At 49.9% G+C, this 20,201-nt stretch overlaps 4 protein-coding genes across 14 annotated transcripts; 2 read left to right on the forward strand and 2 right to left on the reverse strand.

The window, feature by feature from the left end:
- The first annotated feature begins 251 nt into the window (after positions 1-251).
- Positions 252-2,975, forward strand: Ly6g6c (lymphocyte antigen 6 complex, locus G6C). The gene is made up of 3 exons (NM_023463.3): positions 252-371; positions 1,794-1,904; positions 2,247-2,975. The coding sequence occupies exons 1-3, from the start codon at positions 317-319 to the stop codon at positions 2,459-2,461; spliced, it is 381 nt and encodes a 126-aa protein (NP_075952.1). The 5' UTR covers positions 252-316; the 3' UTR covers positions 2,462-2,975.
- A 1,293-nt stretch (positions 2,976-4,268) lies between these two features.
- Positions 4,269-14,166, reverse strand: Ly6g6d (lymphocyte antigen 6 complex, locus G6D). 7 transcript variants are annotated; one of them, NR_163840.1, is made up of 5 exons: positions 13,987-14,166; positions 13,774-13,840; positions 13,406-13,633; positions 7,102-7,283; positions 4,269-4,686 (listed from the first exon to the last, which is right to left on the reverse strand). NR_163840.1 is itself a non-coding variant. In NM_001371028.1 (5 exons), the coding sequence occupies exons 3-5, from the start codon at positions 13,422-13,424 to the stop codon at positions 4,472-4,474; spliced, it is 372 nt and encodes a 123-aa protein (NP_001357957.1). In that variant the 5' UTR covers positions 13,425-13,633; positions 13,774-13,840; positions 13,987-14,166; the 3' UTR covers positions 4,269-4,471. The 7 variants fall into 7 exon arrangements, 3 of the variants coding, with proteins under 3 accessions (NP_001357957.1, NP_001357956.1, NP_258439.1); NM_001371028.1 differs by having other exon boundaries at positions 7,102-7,239; NR_163839.1 differs by lacking the exon at positions 13,406-13,633.
- Positions 9,795-11,731, forward strand: Ly6g6e (lymphocyte antigen 6 complex, locus G6E). 5 transcript variants are annotated; one of them, XM_030250044.1, is made up of 4 exons: positions 9,819-9,917; positions 10,062-10,133; positions 10,764-10,889; positions 10,986-11,729. In XM_030250044.1, the coding sequence occupies exons 2-4, from the start codon at positions 10,082-10,084 to the stop codon at positions 11,210-11,212; spliced, it is 405 nt and encodes a 134-aa protein (XP_030105904.1). In that variant the 5' UTR covers positions 9,819-9,917; positions 10,062-10,081; the 3' UTR covers positions 11,213-11,729. The 5 variants fall into 5 exon arrangements, with proteins under 5 accessions (XP_006524950.1, XP_006524949.1, XP_030105904.1 ...); XM_006524887.4 differs by having other exon boundaries at positions 9,795-9,886; positions 10,764-11,729; XM_006524886.4 differs by having other exon boundaries at positions 9,810-9,917; positions 10,764-11,729.
- Positions 13,465-18,522, reverse strand: Ly6g6f (lymphocyte antigen 6 complex, locus G6F). The gene is made up of 6 exons (NM_001163192.1): positions 18,447-18,522; positions 16,102-16,431; positions 15,755-16,018; positions 13,987-14,148; positions 13,774-13,840; positions 13,465-13,633 (listed from the first exon to the last, which is right to left on the reverse strand). Exons 1-6 carry the CDS (start codon positions 18,499-18,501, stop codon positions 13,609-13,611), a joined length of 903 nt encoding a protein of 300 aa, NP_001156664.1. The 5' UTR covers positions 18,502-18,522; the 3' UTR covers positions 13,465-13,608.
- Positions 18,523-20,201: the final 1,679 nt, after the last annotated feature.

Here is a 20,201-nt window from a genome sequence, read left to right on the forward strand (position 1 = left end):
GGCAGGGGGCCCTCAGCTGGGGGTCCTGAATCCAAGATCCAAAATGGAGTTGCCCACTAGTGACACTTTCCCCCTCCTATCTCCCTCTCCTGTCTCCCCTTCCTACCCAGGCCCTCTTGGACCCTTTCCACCTCTAGTCTTTCTCTTTAGTCAGCTGGGAATAAATTGGGAGGGAGGTGCCCACAGAGGGCACAGGCCCGGAAGGGAGGAGCCATTGGGATTATAAATTCTGAAAAGACCGCTCAACTCTCAGAGCTGGAGACCTGGGAATCTGCTGTCAACTGCTGGGGCTGTGGACATTCTCAGGACCCTCACCATGAAACACCTCCTGTTGCTCACCCTGTCTGCCCTACTCTACTGCTGGGTCTCAGGTGAGTGCTGAGGGGCCCCAGGCCCCATCCCAATCCAATACTTCATATTTCCCTCTACTCAGGATCCCAAGAAGTCCCAACCCTACATGGCTTAGTCTCGCCAATGCCTCCAGGATCAGATATCTCTGAGCATGATGGGCTCTAGTTTTCTTACTCCTCTCCTTCTTTTCCTTCCTCCTTCCATTTCTTGTATTCTTTTTTGGGGGGGGGTGGGTCAGAGTCTCCTGCTTTGAACTCCTGATCCTCCTGCCTCTACCTTCTAATGCTGGGATTACACATGTGTATCACACCTAGGCTCTTTGGTCCATTATCAAGGACCCAGGTCTCCATTGTCATTTTCTCCTAGCCCTGTATTGGCCTAGCCTACTCTTCTTACCTGGCATTATGGCACTAGGTCTCTATACACCTTTCCTGCACTCTATAACACCCAGATGTCTGTCTAGCCAGTTCCAAATGCACTTCTCCAAGATTAGCATACCTGCCTTCACTCACCTACTGCCCTGAGCTGAGGGTCCTCATAGAAAGGATTCCATGCCACTCCTCTCAGAGCCTCAGCGATGGCCCTTCCTGGCTCGTTCCCTGCTCCTTCCTGAGTTACACACCTATATCCCTACCGGGGATGCAAAGCCTTCTGGGTGGACCCAGCGACTGCTACAGCCTTCCCAAGAATCAGAAACTTTCCCTGAGCCTTCTACAGAGAAGATGCTGCAGCACTTACCCTAAAGTGAGATGCGTTTCCGGGAGGCTCTCTAGGCTCCTCTACCCCTGGGCTGACCATTCCTGCGCCGCACTTTGTGTGCTTACATCTGGAGTTAGCCAACCCGGGAATCCTGGCGTGTCATCCGCTGCACCCACCCTCTCCATTTCTGTTAGATGCCAGTGATACGTCTACCAGGTGTTAGTTTTCCTTTTTTCCATAGAGCAAACGCCAGAAGAGTAGAGATGATTCATTCAGTAATCTCCCCAATCTGTTGGCAGAGGTCCAGTCCACTTCTAAAGCTAGTCACCGGTGACTTTCTTGCAGCCGTGGTTTCATGCCATCTCTGAAGGCTCTGTGGACTCCTTTAACTTCTTTCTCCCTATTTCAAGTCTCACCCTGGACCCCAACCTCTGCTCCATCCCTCTTTCCACACATCTCAGCCATCCTCAGCTCCGGGTTTTTGTTAGTACAATTCTTGACTCATCTCAGGCAGGCTTGGGTGGAGGAAGGTATTTAGGTTTCCACATAGAACAAACACCTCCGCCCAGTGCCCACACCACTTTGCACTTTCGCCGGATTGCTCACCTGTTCTGTCTCTGAACAGAGCAGGTGTGAGGCACTGACTGCGCAATGCGGCAGTTCTCCATCCTAACCCCTAACTCAACTCATCCTCGGGTGACTCAGATGTCCCATTACCTCAACCCAACTTGTTGCCTCCCCAGCTGATACTCGATGTCACTCCTGCTACAAAGTCCCTGTGCTGGGCTGTGTGGATCGCCAGTCCTGCCGCCTGGAGCCGGGCCACAAATGCCTGACAACAAACGTGTACCTTGGTAACACCCCCTCTTCTCTGGGAAGGGAAGGCCGGGTGGGAGATGATCTCTTTGTCTGAAGCCCATCCAGGGATAGTTCAGAGAGTTACAACAGTGATGTCGGATGGCCAAAGATGATTATGTGCCAGGCGCTGACCTGTGTCTCTACTGTGTTAGTGGATGCTTGTGTTGACCCCAGGAATTGGTCTTAGGAGAAGGGGCATGGCTCATGCTCGGGAAGGATGATGAGACTTTGAGGAGAGAAGGGAGAAACCAAGCAGTTTGGGGAAGGGAGAGTAGCCAATGGACACAGGCAAGCCAGTGCCCACTGCTGATCCTTTCTCCATTGGCTCCTGCCTCTAGGGAAGATGTGGGTTTTCTCTAACCTGCGCTGCGGCACACCAGAAGAGCCTTGTCGGGAGGTCTTCAACGAAACCAACCATAAGCTGGGCCTGAACTACAACACCACCTGCTGTGACAAGGATAACTGTAACAGCCCGGCTCCACGGCCCACACCCGCACTGGCCCTCATCTCCCTCACCTCCTTGGCTGGCCTCGGCCTCTGGTTATTGCATTGAGACTAGCTCCATGGCTACAATCTTACCACCTGCTATAGCCTGAGCCTTTCTCCCTGTGTCCTCAGAGCTCCAGCTTTCCAGAATCTTCTCTCCTCCCACCCCCTTCTTCTGAAGATCATGTCCCTAGTCCTATACCATTTATTTCATGGGACTGTACCTGGAGTGGCCTTTCTAGCCACCGCTCCTCTCCCTCACTTGTCACCTTCCACTCCATTCCACCCACACACAGACACACAGACACACAGACACAAAGACACACACACACACACACACACACACACACACCCAGTCCTTTCCCATTTCCTTCTAGAACACTCTACCTCCTCCACTGGCCACTGAAAGGCTCCCCTCCTTGGACGCACACTGCTGTGCCTCTGGGATCTAAGTCTGGAAGAACTCCTGTCTTGTCTCCAGGGAGTGATTCCAAAAGGCGCTGGCCTCATTGCATGGGCCTGGCTTACCAGACCCTCTGCTTGTCCCCTTCTATCTTGAGAAATAAACATCAGTGTCTAATAAGCGTTGTGTTTATTGTTAGAAGATATAAGTGCTAATCTGGGTACGGTGGCTTTCCTCTGTAATCTCAACAACTGGGGGGCAGAGGCAGTAATAGTTCAAGACCATCCTTGACTCCATAGCAAATTCAAGGTCAGCATGAACCACAATAAGATCCTGTCTCAGAAAGAAAGAGGCTGGTATGGCCAGGCAGCGCAAGTCTTTAATCCCAGCACCTGGGGAGGCAAAGGCAGACAGATCTCTGAGTTCTAGGCCATCCTGGTCTACAGAGAGAGTTTCAGGACAGCCAAGCTATATAGAGAAACTTTGTTTCAACAAAACAAAACAAAACAAAACAAAACAAAACAAAACAAAACAAAACAAAAGAAACAAGAAAAGAAAAGGAAAGAAAGAAAGAGAAGGGAGGAAGAATGGAAGGAAAGAAGGAAGAGGTGGGCATGGCTCTATGCCCTTTTAATCCTAGCACTTGGGAGACAGATAGGTGGTAGGGGAGGAGGATGGGGAGGGGAGGAGCAGGAGGTGGGGGAGGGACTCTCTCCATGGAAATCTCACTCCCTGCACCTCACCCTTATGCTTGCCTAAGAGGCCTCCTGGGGGGGGGGAGTTTCACTGACCAAATGGAAGAGCAGGTTTTGCAAGCCTTTCTCCCTTCCCACACCTGAGGGTGGCACACTGGCACCAGTGTTTGGAGAAACAGCCCTTATCCTAAATTTAGACGACACCCGCCAAGAAGCAGGTGCAGCCTAGCTAGAGGGTGCCCCAGAAAGGAAATGTGTGTACAGACAGAGCTGGCTCTTGTCTCCACCTCTGAGGTGCCTTTCTAACTGGGTTATTCAAGCAACTTTCCTTTCTCAGTTCGAAATACTCCTTCCTATTGAGAGCCAAGTTATGAAATACAGAAGGGAAACCATGGACTCTGGATAACCCTCCACCCAGCCTTCCCTCCAGGGACCCTCACTGTGAAGGAGTCTGCCTAGCAGCAGGTCCCGGGAGCCACTGAGGACAGAGTCACCATTGTTTTGAGGAGTGTCGTTGGATCAGGTCCACTGATGGACTGTTGTTAACTGAACTAGAAGCCAGATAAGTGCGTTATCCCTTCAGTCTTCTCAACAGAAGGCACTCAGAAGCTAGGAGCAATGACACATGCCTTTTGGAGCTGGAGACAGAGGCAGGTGGATCTTTGAGTTCAAGGCCAGCCTGGTCTACAGAGTGACTTCCAGGATGGCCAGGGCTACCTAGAGAAAACTTGTCTCAAAAAAAAAAAAAAAAAAAAAAAAAAAAACCCAAACGAACATTTCGGTAGTGGTGGCTCACACCTTTAATCCCAGCACCTTGCCTCAAAGAATGAAAAACAAATATTTTTACAGTCCTCTCTAGAATAGTTCATCAATTTTAACGGCACACAAGGGAGTGTTTGTCTTCTTACCTTAGATGTCCAGCTCCCTCACTCCCTTGGTCCTTCAGTCCTTACCCTGCCCTCGGTCCCACCCTCCAGCTCTACAGTCCTGGCAAGAGCCAGGCCAGGGTGGTAACAGCTGCAGCCAAGATGCACAAGGGGGTCACGGAGCTTGCCACGGCGCTGTTGCACAGATCTCCAAAACAGCAGTTTTTCTGGGTTGTGAAAGTCACGTCTCCCACTGACTCTATGGCCACTTGATTGCAATGATGCGTGGCCACGCAGGCTGGGTAGTGATGGCTCAAGGTCGCGGAGGCTGGGAGAAAGAAGGCACTGGGGTGTTAAACTCCTGACTGCAGGACTTGCCTTCCCTGAGAGAGAGCAGTTACAAAGTCTAGGGGCTCAGAAAGGATACTCTGTCCTCTCAAAACAAACAAACAAAACCCACCTCTCTGAAACCAAGGGACCAGGGCCAACAGGCGGACCTAAACAGGGATGCTAGGATGTTCCAGGAGCCCTGGACCATTCATGTCTCAGCCTCAACACGGGGAAATCACAGCTAAATACAAAAGGGACAGTTTGTAAGATAGCCCAGCACTGTTACCTAAATGAAACCAAAGATGGGCATACTGGTGCATGCCAGTAACAGCTATTCAGGAGGCTGTAACAGCAATCATCAGGATTGCCAGGAGTTCAAGGTCAGTCTGACCAACCCATTGAGTTAAAGGCGACCCTGGGCTATAAAACGACACCCTGTCTCAATGCAACAGTGGATAGAGCTGGGAGTGAAACTCACTTAGTAAAATGCTTGCCTAGTGTGCACAAGTCCTGGATTCAACCCACACCACCAAAACACACCAAAATAAACAGGACATGGGGAGCTAGAGAGATGGCTCAGTGGTTAAGAGCATTGACTGCTCTTCCAGAGGTCATGGGTTCAATTCCCAGTCACCATATGGTGGCTCACAACCATCTGCAATGGGGACCCGAAGCCCTCTTCTGGTGTGTTTGAAGACAGCCACAGTGTTCACATACATGAAATAAATAAATAAAACCGGGCTGGAGAGATGGCTCAGTGGTTAAGAGCTCCAACTACTCTTCAGAAGGTCGTGAGTTCAAATCCCAGCAACCACATGATGGCTCACATTATTAATGAGATCTGACGCTCTATTCTGGGGTGTCTGAAGACAGCTACAGTGTACTTACATTAAATAAACAAACAAACAGGACGTGGTAACACACGCCATGGGAGAAAAGGAGAATCCCAAGGTTTAGGTCATCCTTGGATTTCTAGCAAGTTGGAGGTCAGCCTGGGAGATGTGAGATGTGAGACCATGTCTTAAAAATAAGTAAACAATATAGAGCTGAAGAGAAGCTCAGTGGTTAAGAGTGCTTGCTGCTCTTCCAGGGACCTGAGTTCTCACAGCAGGTTCACCCGTCTAACTCAAGCTCCAGAGGATCTGATACACTCATGCATGTAGCATACACTCAGACAGACATACACTCAGACATACACTCAGACATACATACGTACATACTCATATGTAAAAATAAATCTTTCAAAAATAATAGTAAATTGGGGCTGGGGAGACAGCTCAGTGGTACAGAGCACCCAATGCTCTCCCAGAGGACGTGGTTCAGCTCCCAGCATCCTTAATCGCCCATAATTCCAGTTCTGAGGGCTTTGATCCTCTCTCCTGACCTCCACAGGCAGCAGGTAGGCCTGTGGTACACAAATCTACACACAGGAGAATGTTCATGCACATAAAATAAATTTTAAAATGTAATAAGATTATTTTAAGCATGGTGGCTCATATCTGCCTTTAATCTTAGCATTCAGAAAGTAGAAGTGAGCAGATCTTTGTGAGTTCAAGTCCAGCCTGGTCTATGTAGTGAGTTCCAGGCCAGCCAAGAATATAATAAGCCAGGCAGTAGTGGCGCACGCCTTTAATCCCAGCACTTGGGAGGCAGAGGCAGGCAGATTTCTGAGTTTGAGGCCAGCCTGGACTACAGAGTGAGTTCCAGGACAGCCAGGGCTACACAGAGAAACCCTATATCAGAAAAAAAAAAAAGTATAACGATGTCCTGTTTCCAACCAACCAACCAACCAACCAAATCAACCAAAAATACAAGCCAAATAAACAAAATAATTACTACAAATAAATACATAGTCAGTGGGGTGTCTGCTTTGAGCCTAGGCCAGAAAAAAAAGATGTGTGTTCCACAGAATCTAAGTCGAGGTTAATTAGTATGGAACTTTCATTTTCTGATCTTGGTAATGACATGGGAATGTTACAACCTTGAAGCTGGGCACAAATGGGAACTCTGTACATTCCTTTTGTAATTTTCCTGTCAAACCAAATCATTTCAAATAAAAATATTACACACACACACACACACACACACACACACACACACACACACACAGAGCATACCCTTTCCAGAACTTAGTCAGTCCCTGACAGTTGAAGTTTGGAGTTTGGCTTAACATTTTATTTTGCCTCTGATCTTAGGAGACAGCTTCTTCCTTAGTGAGGGTCTGTGTGGAGAGCAAAGACAGGGATGCGAGAGCCTGAGGAGCCTTGGGCTTCTCAAGGTACAGCACCAGGAGCCAGTGCCCTGCTTCAACAGTGGTGCCATCTGCCTAGAGCCAGATTGAACTGGGAAGAGGGGAAACCCGCAGGCTGGTTGGAAGCAGTGGGAAGGGGCAGGTGGGCGACCAAGGACTCACGTTGCTTGGCTTGCTCCGAGCTGGGTTGAGGTTTGCGGTCCAGGAAGCCGCAGCGCTCGCCCTCACCACAAGTGATCACTGTCTGCTTGCAGGAGTTGCTGGGGCCTCCACCGCAGTCATAGCACCGCGTGCGGTGTCCTGGCAGGAAAGAAGAGGTACTGGATCCGGCCCTTGGAGGAGTCCTGGCAGAGGGAAGGACAGGCCTGTGCCAGAGGCAATCTAGCTTCCTCCTTACCCAGGGCAACCCCTAGCAGGGCGCTGAGCAGGATCCCGACCAACTGGGAGTTCATCACGTTCGTTTATGCCTGTAGTGCCTCTCCCTCCCGCCCACCCCCCTCTCAGGCTCTACTCCACCAGCCTTATATCTCCCTTGCCTTGAGCTTTATGGGGCAATAAAAAGCGAGGAAAGAGTCTCCCCCAACAAGCACCAGGGCCCCAATGGGGATAGGGAGGGGGCCCCCATGGGTGGCTCTGAGCATCCTCTGAAGCCCTAAGCCCCAAACTCCCCCTTCGCAGCAGTAGTTCCAGAATAGTGGCCCAAGACCCCCCCCCCAGGGGGCCCTAAAGCCCTCCAGAAATCCAAAGGGTCTTCCTTTTTCAGTTCTCCATCTGAGGGTTGTTCTTGTTCATCCACATTCCAGATGCAATGCAGAAGTAGGTTATGAAAACCCAGCCACCTTTGATTATAACCAACATTAAACGGATTCTCAGAAATGTAAAACAATGCCATTCTCCCGTCTGGGTCATTGAGGGTAATTATTATTTTTCACTAAGCTATGTCTTCCTAACATAAATATTATTTTTATTTGTTAAATGAATGTAACCATACTTAATTATTTATTTAGCTAGCTGAGTGTTGCTGGTTTTGAGATGAGGCTGGCTTTGAACTCCTGATCTGCCTGCCTCAGAGTCTCAAGTGATGGGATTACATGCATGAATCACCACCACGCCTGGCTTCGATACCAAGTTTAAATGTCCTGTTTATTTTATTTTATTGTGTGTGTGTGTGTGTATACACATATATATATACACACACATATAGTGTGTGTGTGTGTATGTGTGTGTGTTTGCTTGTTGAGGCATAGCCTAGGCTAGCCTGCTGCTTAGCATGTAGTTCAGGCTAGCCTCAAATTTCTGACAATCCTCCTGTCTCAGTCTCCTATGTGCTGGGATTATAGGGCACATGCCATCACACCTGGCTTCTTATTTTAATTTTTTTCTTAAAATGATTTATTGTATGTGAATGAACATTTTGCCTATATGTAATGTGCCTCACGTGTGTTGCTGGTGCCAGTGGAAGCCAGAAGCAGCAGCACCCAATGCCCACCCAATGCCCTGGGACTGGAGTTAACAGTTGGTTGTAAACCAACATGTGGGTGCTGGGAATCAAACTAAGGTCCTATGCAAGAACAACAAGTGCTCTAAACTGTTGAGCCATCTTTCCATCCCCCTTACTCTCTTTTACAGTAGAATTTATTTAGGGCTAAAAAGATAGATATCTCAGTAGATAAGAATACTTGCTGCTTTTTTGGAAGAACAGCTTCCCTTCCTAATATCCATGTTGAACAGTAGTTACCATGGCTCCAGAGGATCCAATCTCTCTCTCTCTTTCTTTCTCTCTCTCTCTCTCTCCCTCTCTCTCTCACTCTCTCTCTCTCTCTCTCACACACACACACACACACACACATTAGAGAGAGAGAACTAAAAATAAAAAGTCTTTTAAAATAGCCCTGTCCAGAGGCAGGTGGATCTTTGTGAATTCAAGGCCAACCTGGTTTACATAGTGAGTTCCCGGCCAGTCAAGAAGGCCCAAAAAATAAGTTGATAAAAATGTATTATTTGTTTCCTTGCGAGTGCAGGTAAATGCATGCATGCTGTCGCGCACTTGTGGGGACCAGAGGATGGCTCTGTGCAGCTGGCTCTCTCTTCCACCTTTATGTGGGTCCCAGGGCTCAAACTCGGGCCCTCAGCTTATACCACAGGCACCTTTACCTACTGTACTATCTCAGGAGCTCGCTTTAATTGCTGATATGGTAAATATTGATAGAATTCATACAAAGGAAAGCTCTGTGGGGCCTCCAGTCATTTTCAGGGTACAGGTGCTCAGATGCCCACTACCCTCTTCCTTGCTGTGACCCTCTCGGTGAAATGTTTCTTTTGTTGGTACTGGGACTGGAACCCAGGGCTACCCAGGAGTTCGATAAACCCTCTAAGACTCCCTGTCCCCACCCAGTCTCTTAATCCCTAACCTCCTTTACAGCCACAGTTCCATCCTGGAAACCAATTCCTTCTTAGAGGAAGGACATACATCCTTCCAGCCCAGCCCCTGATTAATTCTTTCCTGCAAGGTAGTAAAGCCAGGAGGGATAATTATGGGGTAGCACTGTTGAAGCTTGGGGTTAGGGGAGTGAATCAAAGGCATGTGAGCCAGGCGGGGTAGGGCCCCCAGCAGCTGGGCTTGGTGGGTGGGGTGGGGTGTGGGAATGGGTGGGTGGGCTTTGTTGATACCACACTCAAACAGGACTCTGACCTCTAGGGCAGGGGAGGGTTCAGAGTGTGACCTTGAGAGGCTCTGACGGGAAACAGACAAAACAAAAAGCAAAACAAAACAAAACAAGAAAAGAAGAAGAAGAAAAAAAACAAAAAACAAAAACCCCAACTAGAACCGGGAACAGCTTGAGCGGGAGGGAGGGAGGAGGCAGGAGGGAAGGCGGCAGACACAACTCTAGAGAGACAGACAGCTGGGCTGAGTTAACAAACAGGGAGAAAACAGAAGACCCTCAAGGCAAGCATGGGCAGGAGTGAGAGCGCCTCAGGTGTGGGAACATAGGGCTGTTGCATGAGGCAGGCCAATCTCTCGCTTCTCCACACCCCAGATTCTCTCCCTCTGTCTGTTTGCTGGTTCCTCCCTGTCTTGGGCAGGTGTGTCTGACTCGGGGTACTGGTTTGTGCTCTCCCAGACTGCTGAGCTGTACCTGCCATGGGCCCGTCCAGCGCCTTCCTTGGCGTCCTGTTCCTCTCGGGGACACTGGGTAAGGGTAGACTGGGGAATCCACAGGGAGTGGGGGTGGGGAGGCGGGAAGGGCTGGGACGGGTGGGGTGGGGGGTGGGGGCTTGTGCAAGGGCTGAGAATGGAAAGGAAGCTGACAGAGGTGAAGAGAAATGGGGAGATTTGAGGACATTGGGAGTCTGAGGCAGGAGGATCTGGACTCCCAGGCTAGTCTGGGCTATGTAGAGCTATGTCTCAGAAGGCCAGAGGGAGGGGGAGCATTTGAGAAGAGCTCTCTGTTCCCACCACTTGTCTCTCACATCCAGCTCTGTGCTCAGTGCCTCAGTCAACGCCAACCCCTGTTTCCTCCTGTCTTTGGCACCATCTACTTCACTTTTGGGTCTCCCTGTCCTGCTCATGTGGCTTTTTGCTGACTTGTTTCTCTTGGCACTTTCTGCTCCTGTCTGTCTGTCCTGGTCACTGTGTCCCTCTTGTTTCTGCCTGATTCTCTGCATCGTCTTTCCTTTCGTGGCTATTTTATATTCCTGTCTGCTCCTTCTGTTTTATGGCTCTCTCCCTCCTTTGTGTGTCAGCCCTCAGTGAGTCCCAGAGGTCTGGGCTTTGCCTCTTTACCTTCTTTTCCTTCCTGCCTTGATCTCTGCTGACCCAACAGGTCTCACCACTTCCCCAGCCAGAGGACGGCTCCGCTGTTACACCTGCAGCTTTGCCAAGCCCTGCGACCCTGTTCCCAGGGAGTGTCGAGAGGACGAGGTGTGTGGTGTCAGTGTTGGCACCTCAGGTAGGACTCTGGTGCGATGGCCCTTCTCGAGGTGGCTCCTCTCTTTCCTGCCCATGGCTGCCGCCGCAACCTCAGCATTCCTCTTTTGTCCCACAGAGCAAAAGGAGGAGGAAGTCATTGAGCGGAAAGGCTGCCTCCCCAGAGCCCAGTGCCCTCTGCTGGGCCATGCGACCTACTGGTCACGGTCCTACTCTCTCCGGCACCAGTGCTGTGAGCAGGACCTATGCAATGCTGCCGCCTCACAGCCACCCCCCAACCTTCCCCTCATGACTCTGCTACCCCTTGCAGCCATGATCGGCTGGGGAGTACATGACTTCCTCTAGCCCATGCGTCCACGGCTGTCAACCCAGGATTCCAGTGTCACCGTGGACATGAAAACACCTGCACAGATGCTGTGGAGACACGCTCAGGAGCGTGACTTTGTATAAAAACCTCAGTCACCGATCCCAGTACCTCTACAGACCCGGTTCCTACAGCCAGAGTTCTGTTCCCTGCATGCAAGTGGCCGCAACCTCACCTCATAAGAGACCCCCATATTTAAACCTAGATGTCCCAGGTCAGCTACCCTGCATGAGCTGTGGGGTCCCAGGCAAAGGGACAGAAGTGTCACTGGGGCTGGTGAGAAATAGAGTTCTGCTAGGGGGCATGTAGCTTGGTACCCGAGGGTCTCAAGAACAGAGGGCTACCTTGGGGAACCATAAAGAGTGTATTTAATAAAAGGGCTATTGGGTAGAGATATAGCTCAATGATAGAGTGCTTACCTACCATACATAAGGCCCTGGGTTCAATCCCCTACACCATAAATAAATAAATAAATAAATAAATAAATAAGCTGTAAAAGTAGTTAAGAGAGCTGTCTGTGAGCCTGGTAACAGTGCACGTGGTGGTGGTGGTGAAACACACAAGGGTGCACTTTGAGAATGAACTACGGTGGGCGGGCAGAACAGGTGTCTCCCCGAGCCCCAGTATGTGCTGTCTACGCACAAGAGCCTTGTTTCGGATGTAGGCACCCATTTTAAGAGCTCGGTGATTAAGAGCACTGGTTGTTCCTGCAGAGACCCTGAGGTTCAGTTCTCAGCACCCACATGATTCACACAGATCTGTAATTCCAGTCCCAGAAAATCCCAGGCCCTTTCTGGCCTCCTCAGGCACTGAACACAGTGTAGTCCACAGATGTACATGGGGGCAAAACACCAGTACACATAAAAATTTTAAAAAATAAAATTAAAAAGCCAGGTATAGCCACACACCAGTGCTTGTAACTCTAGGGCCAAATGAGGGGCAGAGACCATGGATCTGTGGGGATTGCTGGCCACCAGGGTAGTTCCATATTTAGTGACCCTGTCTCAAAGGAATAAGGACATCAGATATCTTCTCTATGTGCACTGGTATGTACATGTGTGCACTTGTATGTATACAACACACACACACATATGCACACATACACACATGTACACACGCACACACACACACACACACACACACACACACACACACACACACACACACACACGAATGGACTATAGCTGCTTGGCTGGTTGCGCTGCTGCCACACTTGACCCTCATGGTGCTCCCCAACCCCGGTTTCCACCTGTGTGGCTGTCATCCTCTTCCCTGCCAACACCTGGGCTTCAACTGCTGCAGGTTGAAGGCTGCAGGCAAGATCCAAGAAGCCTGCTCTCTCCTTTGAGAGCCAAGCTTGAAGGAAGAGTCAAAAGGGGCACCTGGCCAAGCGGCTTGTGACGGGTGTGCGTGCGTGTGTGTGTGTGTGTGTGTGTGTGTGTGTGTGTGTGTGTGTGTGTGTGTGGTGAGGGGGTGTGGTCTGGATCCCAGCTGGGTTTCTTTCTGGAGGCTAGAGATTGGTTTTGTTGGGAGCATCGACACCCTCTTTCACTTCCTCTGTTCGGACAGCCTGGAGGTACTCACTCCACTTGGGATGTATCTGCCAACCCTTGGGTATGCTTCCGCTACCCAGGGAGATAGCAAGAGACTGGTTGGTTCGAGGGTCAGAGCTCACAGTGAGTCAGAAATGATAAGCCGCTCGCTCGTGCTGATAGAGAACCACAGAGGATCATGTCAGAGGAGCGTGTGTGCTGGATAAGGACAGCGCCCCAGTGGGGCTGAGGACAGGCATTCCCATTTGGGCTTGGTTTCTGCCTTTCCATAAGAGGAAGAAGACTGGGGCCTGACTAAAGAGGTCTTGTTCCCTCTCAGCTTCTCTTTGTGCGAAGAACACGGGGAGGGGACGTCAGATTTACTCGGAAGCCTGTTAAGTCTTCTGTTTTCTCTGTCTCCCACATCTGCCATTTACGGCTGCTTTTTTCCAGACTCTGCATCTGGGTCTGTCGACATCTCTCTCCCTCATTCCACCCCACACACAGATGACAGATGCCCCACCACTTCTCATGTCTCTGGGCTCGCCTGTCCCTCCTGCCAACAGATCCAGACCCCATAATCCTCCCTCCTCACTCGGAGTCACACTGATGTGCTGGCTGCTTTGAGACAGGAGACCACACCTTTTTTTGTAGGTGACATCACAGAACGATGTTACTGCTTCCTTATGTTGTCCCTGGCCCCTCCAGCTTGGTGGCTCTTGGAAGCCCAGTACGAGTCACACCCTCAGCCACCCCTTGGCCAAAGTTCCAGGGAATCCTTCAGGTGCCAGTGGCTAGAGACACAGGACTGTGGGTCAGGCTTTTCCACGCAGATATCTCCAGGATCACCTGGTCTTGTGGTTAGGTGGGCTATAGAGTTTGCAAAAGCAAAAGGCTGTGTTAAAGCTCCTGGACTTTCTCAGGAACCAGGATCCCCATCTGCAATCCAACCCCAGGTTCCAGGCAACAATCTCCCATGCTCAGCCCCTCTGGGATTTAAGGCTACTTACCTAAGGCGGGCCAAGTGGATGTTCTCATAGACCTGGACTTCAGGCTTGAAATGAGGAACTGAGGGTTCTGGGGAAAGGGAGCCATGTGATGTGAAGTCACCAGATAATTCAGGGGTCTATTCCCTGCCTCCCCTCCCCTAGAGCAGACAGGGTCTAGATGTGAGCCTAACCCTTTACTTCACACCCAAGTTACCTCTCTGGGAAAAGACTCACCTCTGTCCCGAGACCCCTGGGCCCTCCGCCGCCTCCAGAGCACTATGCTGAGGGCTATGATGGTGACCCCTTGGCCTGCTGTGAACAACAGCACCAGTATCCAGGGCACGTCCCAGCTCGGGAGAGTGGCACAAACAGTAGGGGAGGGTTCCGCGGAAGCTGCTGTAACAGCAGAAGAATGACAGGCAGTGCCCCCACACATGCAAATATGCATGCACACATGCAAATCACACACATGGAAAATGAGTTTGCATTTCTCCAGTTCCTTATGCATTCCTCATCCCCTAGGCCTTGCGGAGAACAATGGCCGTTTGCTCCTCTCTCTGACTGATAAATGGGTTATTCTCCATCTGGTAGCGTTCATTCTCAATATAATGGCCTTTTATTTTGTCTAACAATTATAAGCTTTCTGCTTCAACCTTCCCTATCAATAGGCCATTATACCGCAGTATATGTGACCCCTTCTTTGGAAGTCAGCACCCCAGAAATCCCTATGTATTTCCTCTCTGCCATAGAAAAATCCACATAGAATAGATCTGTCTGTGTCTTTCCTCCATTTGTTCTTGAGACAGGGTCTCCTGGAGTCCAGACTGGCCTTGAACTTCTGTGTCAGCCTTCCAAGTTCTGGGACTGAAGGTGTGTACCACTATGCTTGGCTCGTATTCTGGTCTATTTCTTGTCTTTTTTTGGTGGAGGTAGGGAGAGTGAGGGGACTAGACCTCTCTCTATATCCCTGGTTGGCCTAAAATTGGCTATGTAGACCAGGCTGGCCTTGAACTCACACTATTGACTGCCTCTGTCTCCTGAGAGCTAGGATTATAGGCACAGGCCTATTTCTTTTCTTTTGGTGATTTTACTTATTTTTAGAGAAGCAGGGTCACATGTAATGCAGGCTGGCTTTGAACGCACTATATAGCCAAGGCTGTCCTCAAACTTTTTATCCTCCTTCTAATTCCCATGTGCTAACAGGGATGTGCCACCGTGCCCAGCCTATTTCTTTCTTGTGTGTGTGCGAGCATGTGCCTGTGTGTGTGTGTGTGTGTGTATGTGTGTGTGTGTGTTCACGTGAGCGTGGTGGCTAGCAGACAACTGCCAGTGTTTTTCCTCAGGAGATATCCACCTTATTTTTGGAGGTAGATACTGGCCTGGAGTTCATAAAGCAGGCCAGGCTGGCTGGCTCGAGAGCCCTGGGGCCCGTCCGCCTCGACTCTCTAGTGTTGGGACTATAAGTCTGCATCATCATGATTGGCGCTTTGTGTGTGTGTGTGTGTGTGTGTGTGTGTGTGTGTGTGTGTGTCGTGTCTCCTGAGTTCAAACTCGGATTCTCATGTTTGTATTACAAGCATTTTTACTTGGCTGAGCTCTCTCTTCACCCCTAGATTAACCTCTTTCTTTTTTCTTTCCTTCCTTTTTTTTTTTTTTTTTTTTTTTTTTTGGTTTTTTGAAACAGGGTTTCTCTGTATAGTCCTGGCTGTCCAGGAACTCACTCTGTAGACCAGGCTGGCCTCGAACTCAGAAATCCACCTACCTCTGCCTCCCAAGTGCTGGGATTAAAGGCATGTGCCACCACACCTTTCTGGTTTGGAAAACTAGGAAGTTGGTTTAAGCGACTATTCTTTGTGATAGATGTGGTCAATGAGGGAGATGGGGAAGCCTTCCCCTCTAGGAAAGTTACCCCCTAGTTACTGGTGTGATTATTTGTCCTCTTTCCCAACTTTGAGAGAGGGGTTGGAGAGAATTCCTTTCCCCATTCCCTCCCTGATTTTACCTGCCAGGCTAAAGCTGAATCTTTTGTTCTGAGGCAAAAGGCAGCGGATATTCCTTGGCCTACGGGCCCTGGTCTCAGGAAGCCCCTCTGTGGGACACACCAAGAGCAGGGCAGCCCCTTCTCCCCAGAAGTACTGAGCATGTCCTCTCACGGTATTCCTTCCCTCTAGCCAGGTCACAGAGTCCAGACGCCTGGCAGGGACCACAGAGCACAGGAGGGCAGCGCAAGAGGGGCCATCTGGAGACTTCACAGAGAACTGGGATCCTGGCAGGAGAGAGAGGCTCCTCAGTCTCTTGTGTGTTTTTCCTGATCTCCAGTATCCAGAGAGGTCTTCAGACCCACCTCACCTTTAAGCACAGAGACGTCATACACCCTCCAGTTCTGGTACTTGTGGTTCTGATCCATCACAGTACACCAGTACCGTCCAGCGTCTTCATCTCTGGACCCCTCCAGCCATAAGGAATAATTTCCGAAGAGTTTGTACCTGGAATCGGGTTCGGGTTTCCGAAGGTCTGAGACTGGCTTGTCTACTTGGACCTGAGCCACCAAGATGGTGGAGGAGCCTGCTACAGGGCTGCGGAACCAGGTTAAAAGCTGGCCCCCAAGTAGGGAGGGAGGTGAGGGACACGGCATCTCCACTGACTCCCCGGAGGCTACGTAGATGGTCTGGATGCTGTCTGTGGGGAAAGAGCAGTGTCAGAGCAGAGCTGTCCAGGCCTTCAGCAAGCCCCTACATTAGCTCCAACTCCTGTCTTCCTTTCCTTCTGGGGTCTTTGTTTGTTTGTTTTTTGTTTTTGAGATAGGGTTTCTCTGTGTAGCCCTGGCTGTCCTGGAACTCACTCTGTAGACCAGGCTGGCCTCGAACTCCCTTCTGGGGTCTTCAAGCACTGGTGAGCACACATTTCTCAAGTGACTGTTATGAAGAAAGGGAGGTGGGCTGAGAATGTAGTTCAGTCGGTAAAGTGCTTGCCCGAGGCTTTGGGTAGGTGGCAGAGCGCTTGCCTTTTGGGCGTGACTTGGGTCCCCAGCGTGGCTTAAACCCATAAACTGAATGTGGGGGTGCAGACCTGTGATCCTAGCACCCAGAGACTGGAAGATCAGAAGTTTGGCGTCATCCCTCGGCTGCTCAAGGAGACCCTGGGATACACAACTACCAGAAAGAGTTGGGGAGGGGAGGCCAAGAGTGGAAAGGCTTTCTGTCTTTCCTTGCCAGTGAGAAGCTCTGTCTTGGTCAGGCTGCAATCGTTGGTGACATCCCTTATCTCATCCCACATTTCCTCATCTGTTTTTATTTCCTAAGGGGAACAAAGCCAGGTAGCACACAAGTGATATGAGCACTTGGGAAGCTGAGGAGGAGGGGTTGCATCATATAATAAACATATTTCATATCTCTATAATAAAATATATAACAGCCAAGGCTGCTATAAAGCAATACCCTGTCTCAAAACAAACAAATAAAAAAAAAAAAAAAAAAAAAAAAGGGAAGCTGGAAGCTGGGTGTGGTTGCACACCTGCAGTCACAGAGTTCAAAGACAGATGGAGGAAGGAATACTTGACCTGAGAGTTCAAGACCAGCTGGGCTACTGTGACTTTTCTCATTGATTTGACAAAAATGCCAGGCTAAAGCAACTTAAGAGAGTTAGATGAATATCATCTCTATCACCACCACCACCATCATCACCACCATCACCATCACCATCAACATCACCACCATCACCACCATCACCACCACCACCATCATCACCACCATCACCATCATCACCACCATCACCATCATCACCACCATCACCATCACCATCATCGCCATCACCATCATCGCCATCACCATCACCATCATCTCTCTGTGCAGCACTGGCCATCCTGGAACTCACTCCTTATGTAGACCAGGCTGTCCTTGAACTAAAAGATCCACCTGCCTCTGCCTCCTAAATGCTGGGATCAAAGGTCTGCATCACCACTGCCCTACTGGAAGTAAGATCTCTTTTGGCTCATGGTTTAAGGCCATCATAGCAGGAAATTTACGGTGGTTGAAACAGGCTTGCATTTGGATGGACTTCCGAGCAGAGAAGGGGAAATGCCTATACCTGACTGACTTTGCCTTTTCCCCGTTTGTATTTAACTTATCACCCCAGCCCCCTGGGTGGTGCCACCCACATTCAAGGTTGCTTTTCCCTCCTCAGTGAAAACTCTGGAGATGCCCTCACAGACATGCCTAAAGCTATGTGCACTAGAAGCTATGCGGATGACACCCCCATAGCCTCATAGCAGGACCCTCATCTTGTGTCCTCAAATTGACCACGTAGTTGAGGATCACCTGGACCGCCTGCCTGATCCTGGGGCTATCTCCTCCGAGGTGCTGGGGTTACAGGCATAGCACGCTGTGGTCACAAGGATCAAACTCTTGCCTGGAGATGAGCTGAGAACTCTACACGTGCTGGGCAAGCACTCTGAGCTAGATCCCAGACTCGATGTTTATCTCTTTTAAAAGAGATAAACAGGATTATATACAGGAAACTGTATATAATCTAGGCCCTTGGTACCTCTGGGTCTCCCTAGGACTAAACGCAGAGAGGGTTCAAGCAAGGTCAGTCTGTCTTCTTGAGTCACGTGCATTTTGAGAAGCACTCAGAGAAGCAGCATTGGTTCCTCCCAGCCTAAGTAGCTGCAGAATCCCCCACCTCCTGCCCCTTACCTGCAACAGCCTGGGAGTGCCCACATAAGAACAGGAGGAATACTACAACTGCCATGGAAGAGCCTGCCAAGTTCCCCTGCTCCAAAGATCTGGTGTTTCCAGAGAGGAGGAAGAACACAGATAAAGGCCCACAGTTCCTGGGCTGAACCACTTGGCCTCTGGAAGCATGAGACTGCAGAGAGATAAAACTCAGTTGCATGTCATCTGGAGGAAGGGGAGCTTCCATCTTTGTGTTCTTGGAGTCAGGTCCCAGCGCAGGCTGCTCTCGTGTGCAAGGAATCCCAGATGCCTTCCTCTTCTTCACGGAGAAGCCTCTTGTAGCTTCTCATCTATCCCTGAGACATCAGCCAAGAGCCAAATGACTCTGCCTGATCTTTGGCACCTGGCACAAAACTGTACATCCAGGCCATAAGTGATCTCAAACAACTGTTGCTGTGGTTACCTGACATATCAGAGGCTGTTCCAGAGCCCCCAGGAGCATCCTTAGCTGTCACTCAAGGAGAAGCACAGAGGGGACCTCGATTATTCATGGGTGCCTGGGCTCAGAAGCAAATTTTTATACACTCCTTCTGATTGTTTATAATGTGTGTTATTTAGGTAGTTAGTAGCTTTTTGGCTTTTTTTTTTTTTTGAGACAGGTTTTCTTTCTTTTTTTTTTTTAATAGTTAAATGCCTCTTTTTTTTTTAAAGATTTATTTATTTTTATTATATATAAGTACACTGTAGCTGTCTTCAGACACTCCAGAAGAGGGAGTCAGATCTCATTCCGAATGGTTGTGAGCCACCATGTGGTTGCTGGGATTTGAACTTCGGACCTTCGGAAGAGCAGTCGGGTGCTCTTACCCACTGAGCCATCTCACCAGCCAGAGACAGGTTTTCAAGTTGAGGTTTCAAATTGTCCAGGTCGGCTTCAAACCCACCGTGTAGTTAGAGATGACCTTGAATTCTTGATCATCTGCCTCTCAAGGTATGAGATGATGGGTGTGCATCATTATGAACAGATAGCTACTTATTTTAAACATAAAGCAAGTTATTGGCCGCGGAGGGAGTTATATTCCCAGCCATTAAACTATTTTCTTTTGGGCTGGTGAGATGGCTCCAAGGGTTTTTGCCTTTGCCAACAAGCTTAGCAACCAGAGCTCAATCCTCAGAATCCACGTGGCGGGAAGAAAGAACTGGCTCCCCAAACTGTCCTCTGACCTCCACATATGATGCGCTGGCTAGTTTTCAATGTTAACTTTACACAGAAAGACACCGAGGGAAGAGCAAATCTTAATCCAGAAAATGCCTCCGTAGGATCAGCCTGTGGCAAGTCTGCAGGGAATTTTCTTGGTTGGTGATGCAGGAGGGTTCGGCTCACTGTGGATGGTGGCACCCCTGGGCACATCGTCCTGAATGGTATAAGAAAGCACAGAGTGCTTACTCAAGCCCCTGAGCAGCACTCCTCCATGGTCTCTGCATCAGCTCCTGCCTCCAGGATCCTGCCTTACCTGCGCTCCTGCCTTGACTCCCTTCAGTGACAGACTGTGATGTGGCGGTGGAAGATGGAGTTAAGCTTTTCCTCGAGTTGCTTCACGTCATGGTGTTTCATCACGGCAATAGAAACCCTCACTAAGGCAGGTGAGGTGCATGCACCTTTAATCCCAGCCCTCGAGAGGCACAGGCAGGCGGACCTCTATGAGTTTGAGGCCAGCCTGGTGGCACCCCTGGGCACATCTATGTATAGTGAGTTCCAGGACAGCCGGGGCTACAAAG

Source organism: Mus musculus, chromosome 17 (genome assembly GCF_000001635.26).
Source record: "Mus musculus strain C57BL/6J chromosome 17, GRCm38.p6 C57BL/6J".
Lineage (NCBI taxonomy): Eukaryota > Metazoa > Chordata > Mammalia > Rodentia > Muridae > Mus > Mus musculus.

Excerpts from the sequence above, each read along its gene's own strand:
- Ly6g6e (XM_006524887.4), top strand. The coding sequence starts at position 10,082 with ATGGGCCCGTCCAGCGCCTTCCTTGGCGTCCTGTTCCTCTCGGGGACA. Across the intron at positions 10,134-10,763 it reads GTTCCTCTCGGGGACACTGG|GTCTCACCACTTCCCCAGCC; the intron begins GTAAGGGTAGAC and ends CTGACCCAACAG.
- Ly6g6f (NM_001163192.1), bottom strand. The coding sequence starts at position 18,501 with ATGGCAGTTGTAGTATTCCTCCTGTTCTTATGTGGGCACTCCCAGGCT. Across the intron at positions 16,432-18,446 it reads GCACTCCCAGGCTGTTGCAG|ACAGCATCCAGACCATCTAC; the intron begins GTAAGGGGCAGG and ends CTTTCCCCACAG. Across the intron at positions 13,634-13,773 it reads ATCCACTTGGCCCGCCTTAG|CCCACCTAACCACAAGACCA; the intron begins GTAAGTAGCCTT and ends CAAACTCTATAG.
- Ly6g6c (NM_023463.3), top strand. The coding sequence starts at position 317 with ATGAAACACCTCCTGTTGCTCACCCTGTCTGCCCTACTCTACTGCTGG. Across the intron at positions 372-1,793 it reads ACTCTACTGCTGGGTCTCAG|CTGATACTCGATGTCACTCC; the intron begins GTGAGTGCTGAG and ends TTGCCTCCCCAG. Across the intron at positions 1,905-2,246 it reads GACAACAAACGTGTACCTTG|GGAAGATGTGGGTTTTCTCT; the intron begins GTAACACCCCCT and ends TCCTGCCTCTAG.
- Ly6g6d (NM_033478.3), bottom strand. The coding sequence starts at position 7,391 with ATGAACTCCCAGTTGGTCGGGATCCTGCTCAGCGCCCTGCTAGGGGTT. Across the intron at positions 7,240-7,336 it reads CCTGCTAGGGGTTGCCCTGG|GACACCGCACGCGGTGCTAT; the intron begins GTAAGGAGGAAG and ends CTTTCCTGCCAG. Across the intron at positions 4,687-7,101 it reads CTCGGAGCAAGCCAAGCAAC|CCTCCGCGACCTTGAGCCAT; the intron begins GTGAGTCCTTGG and ends TCTTTCTCCCAG.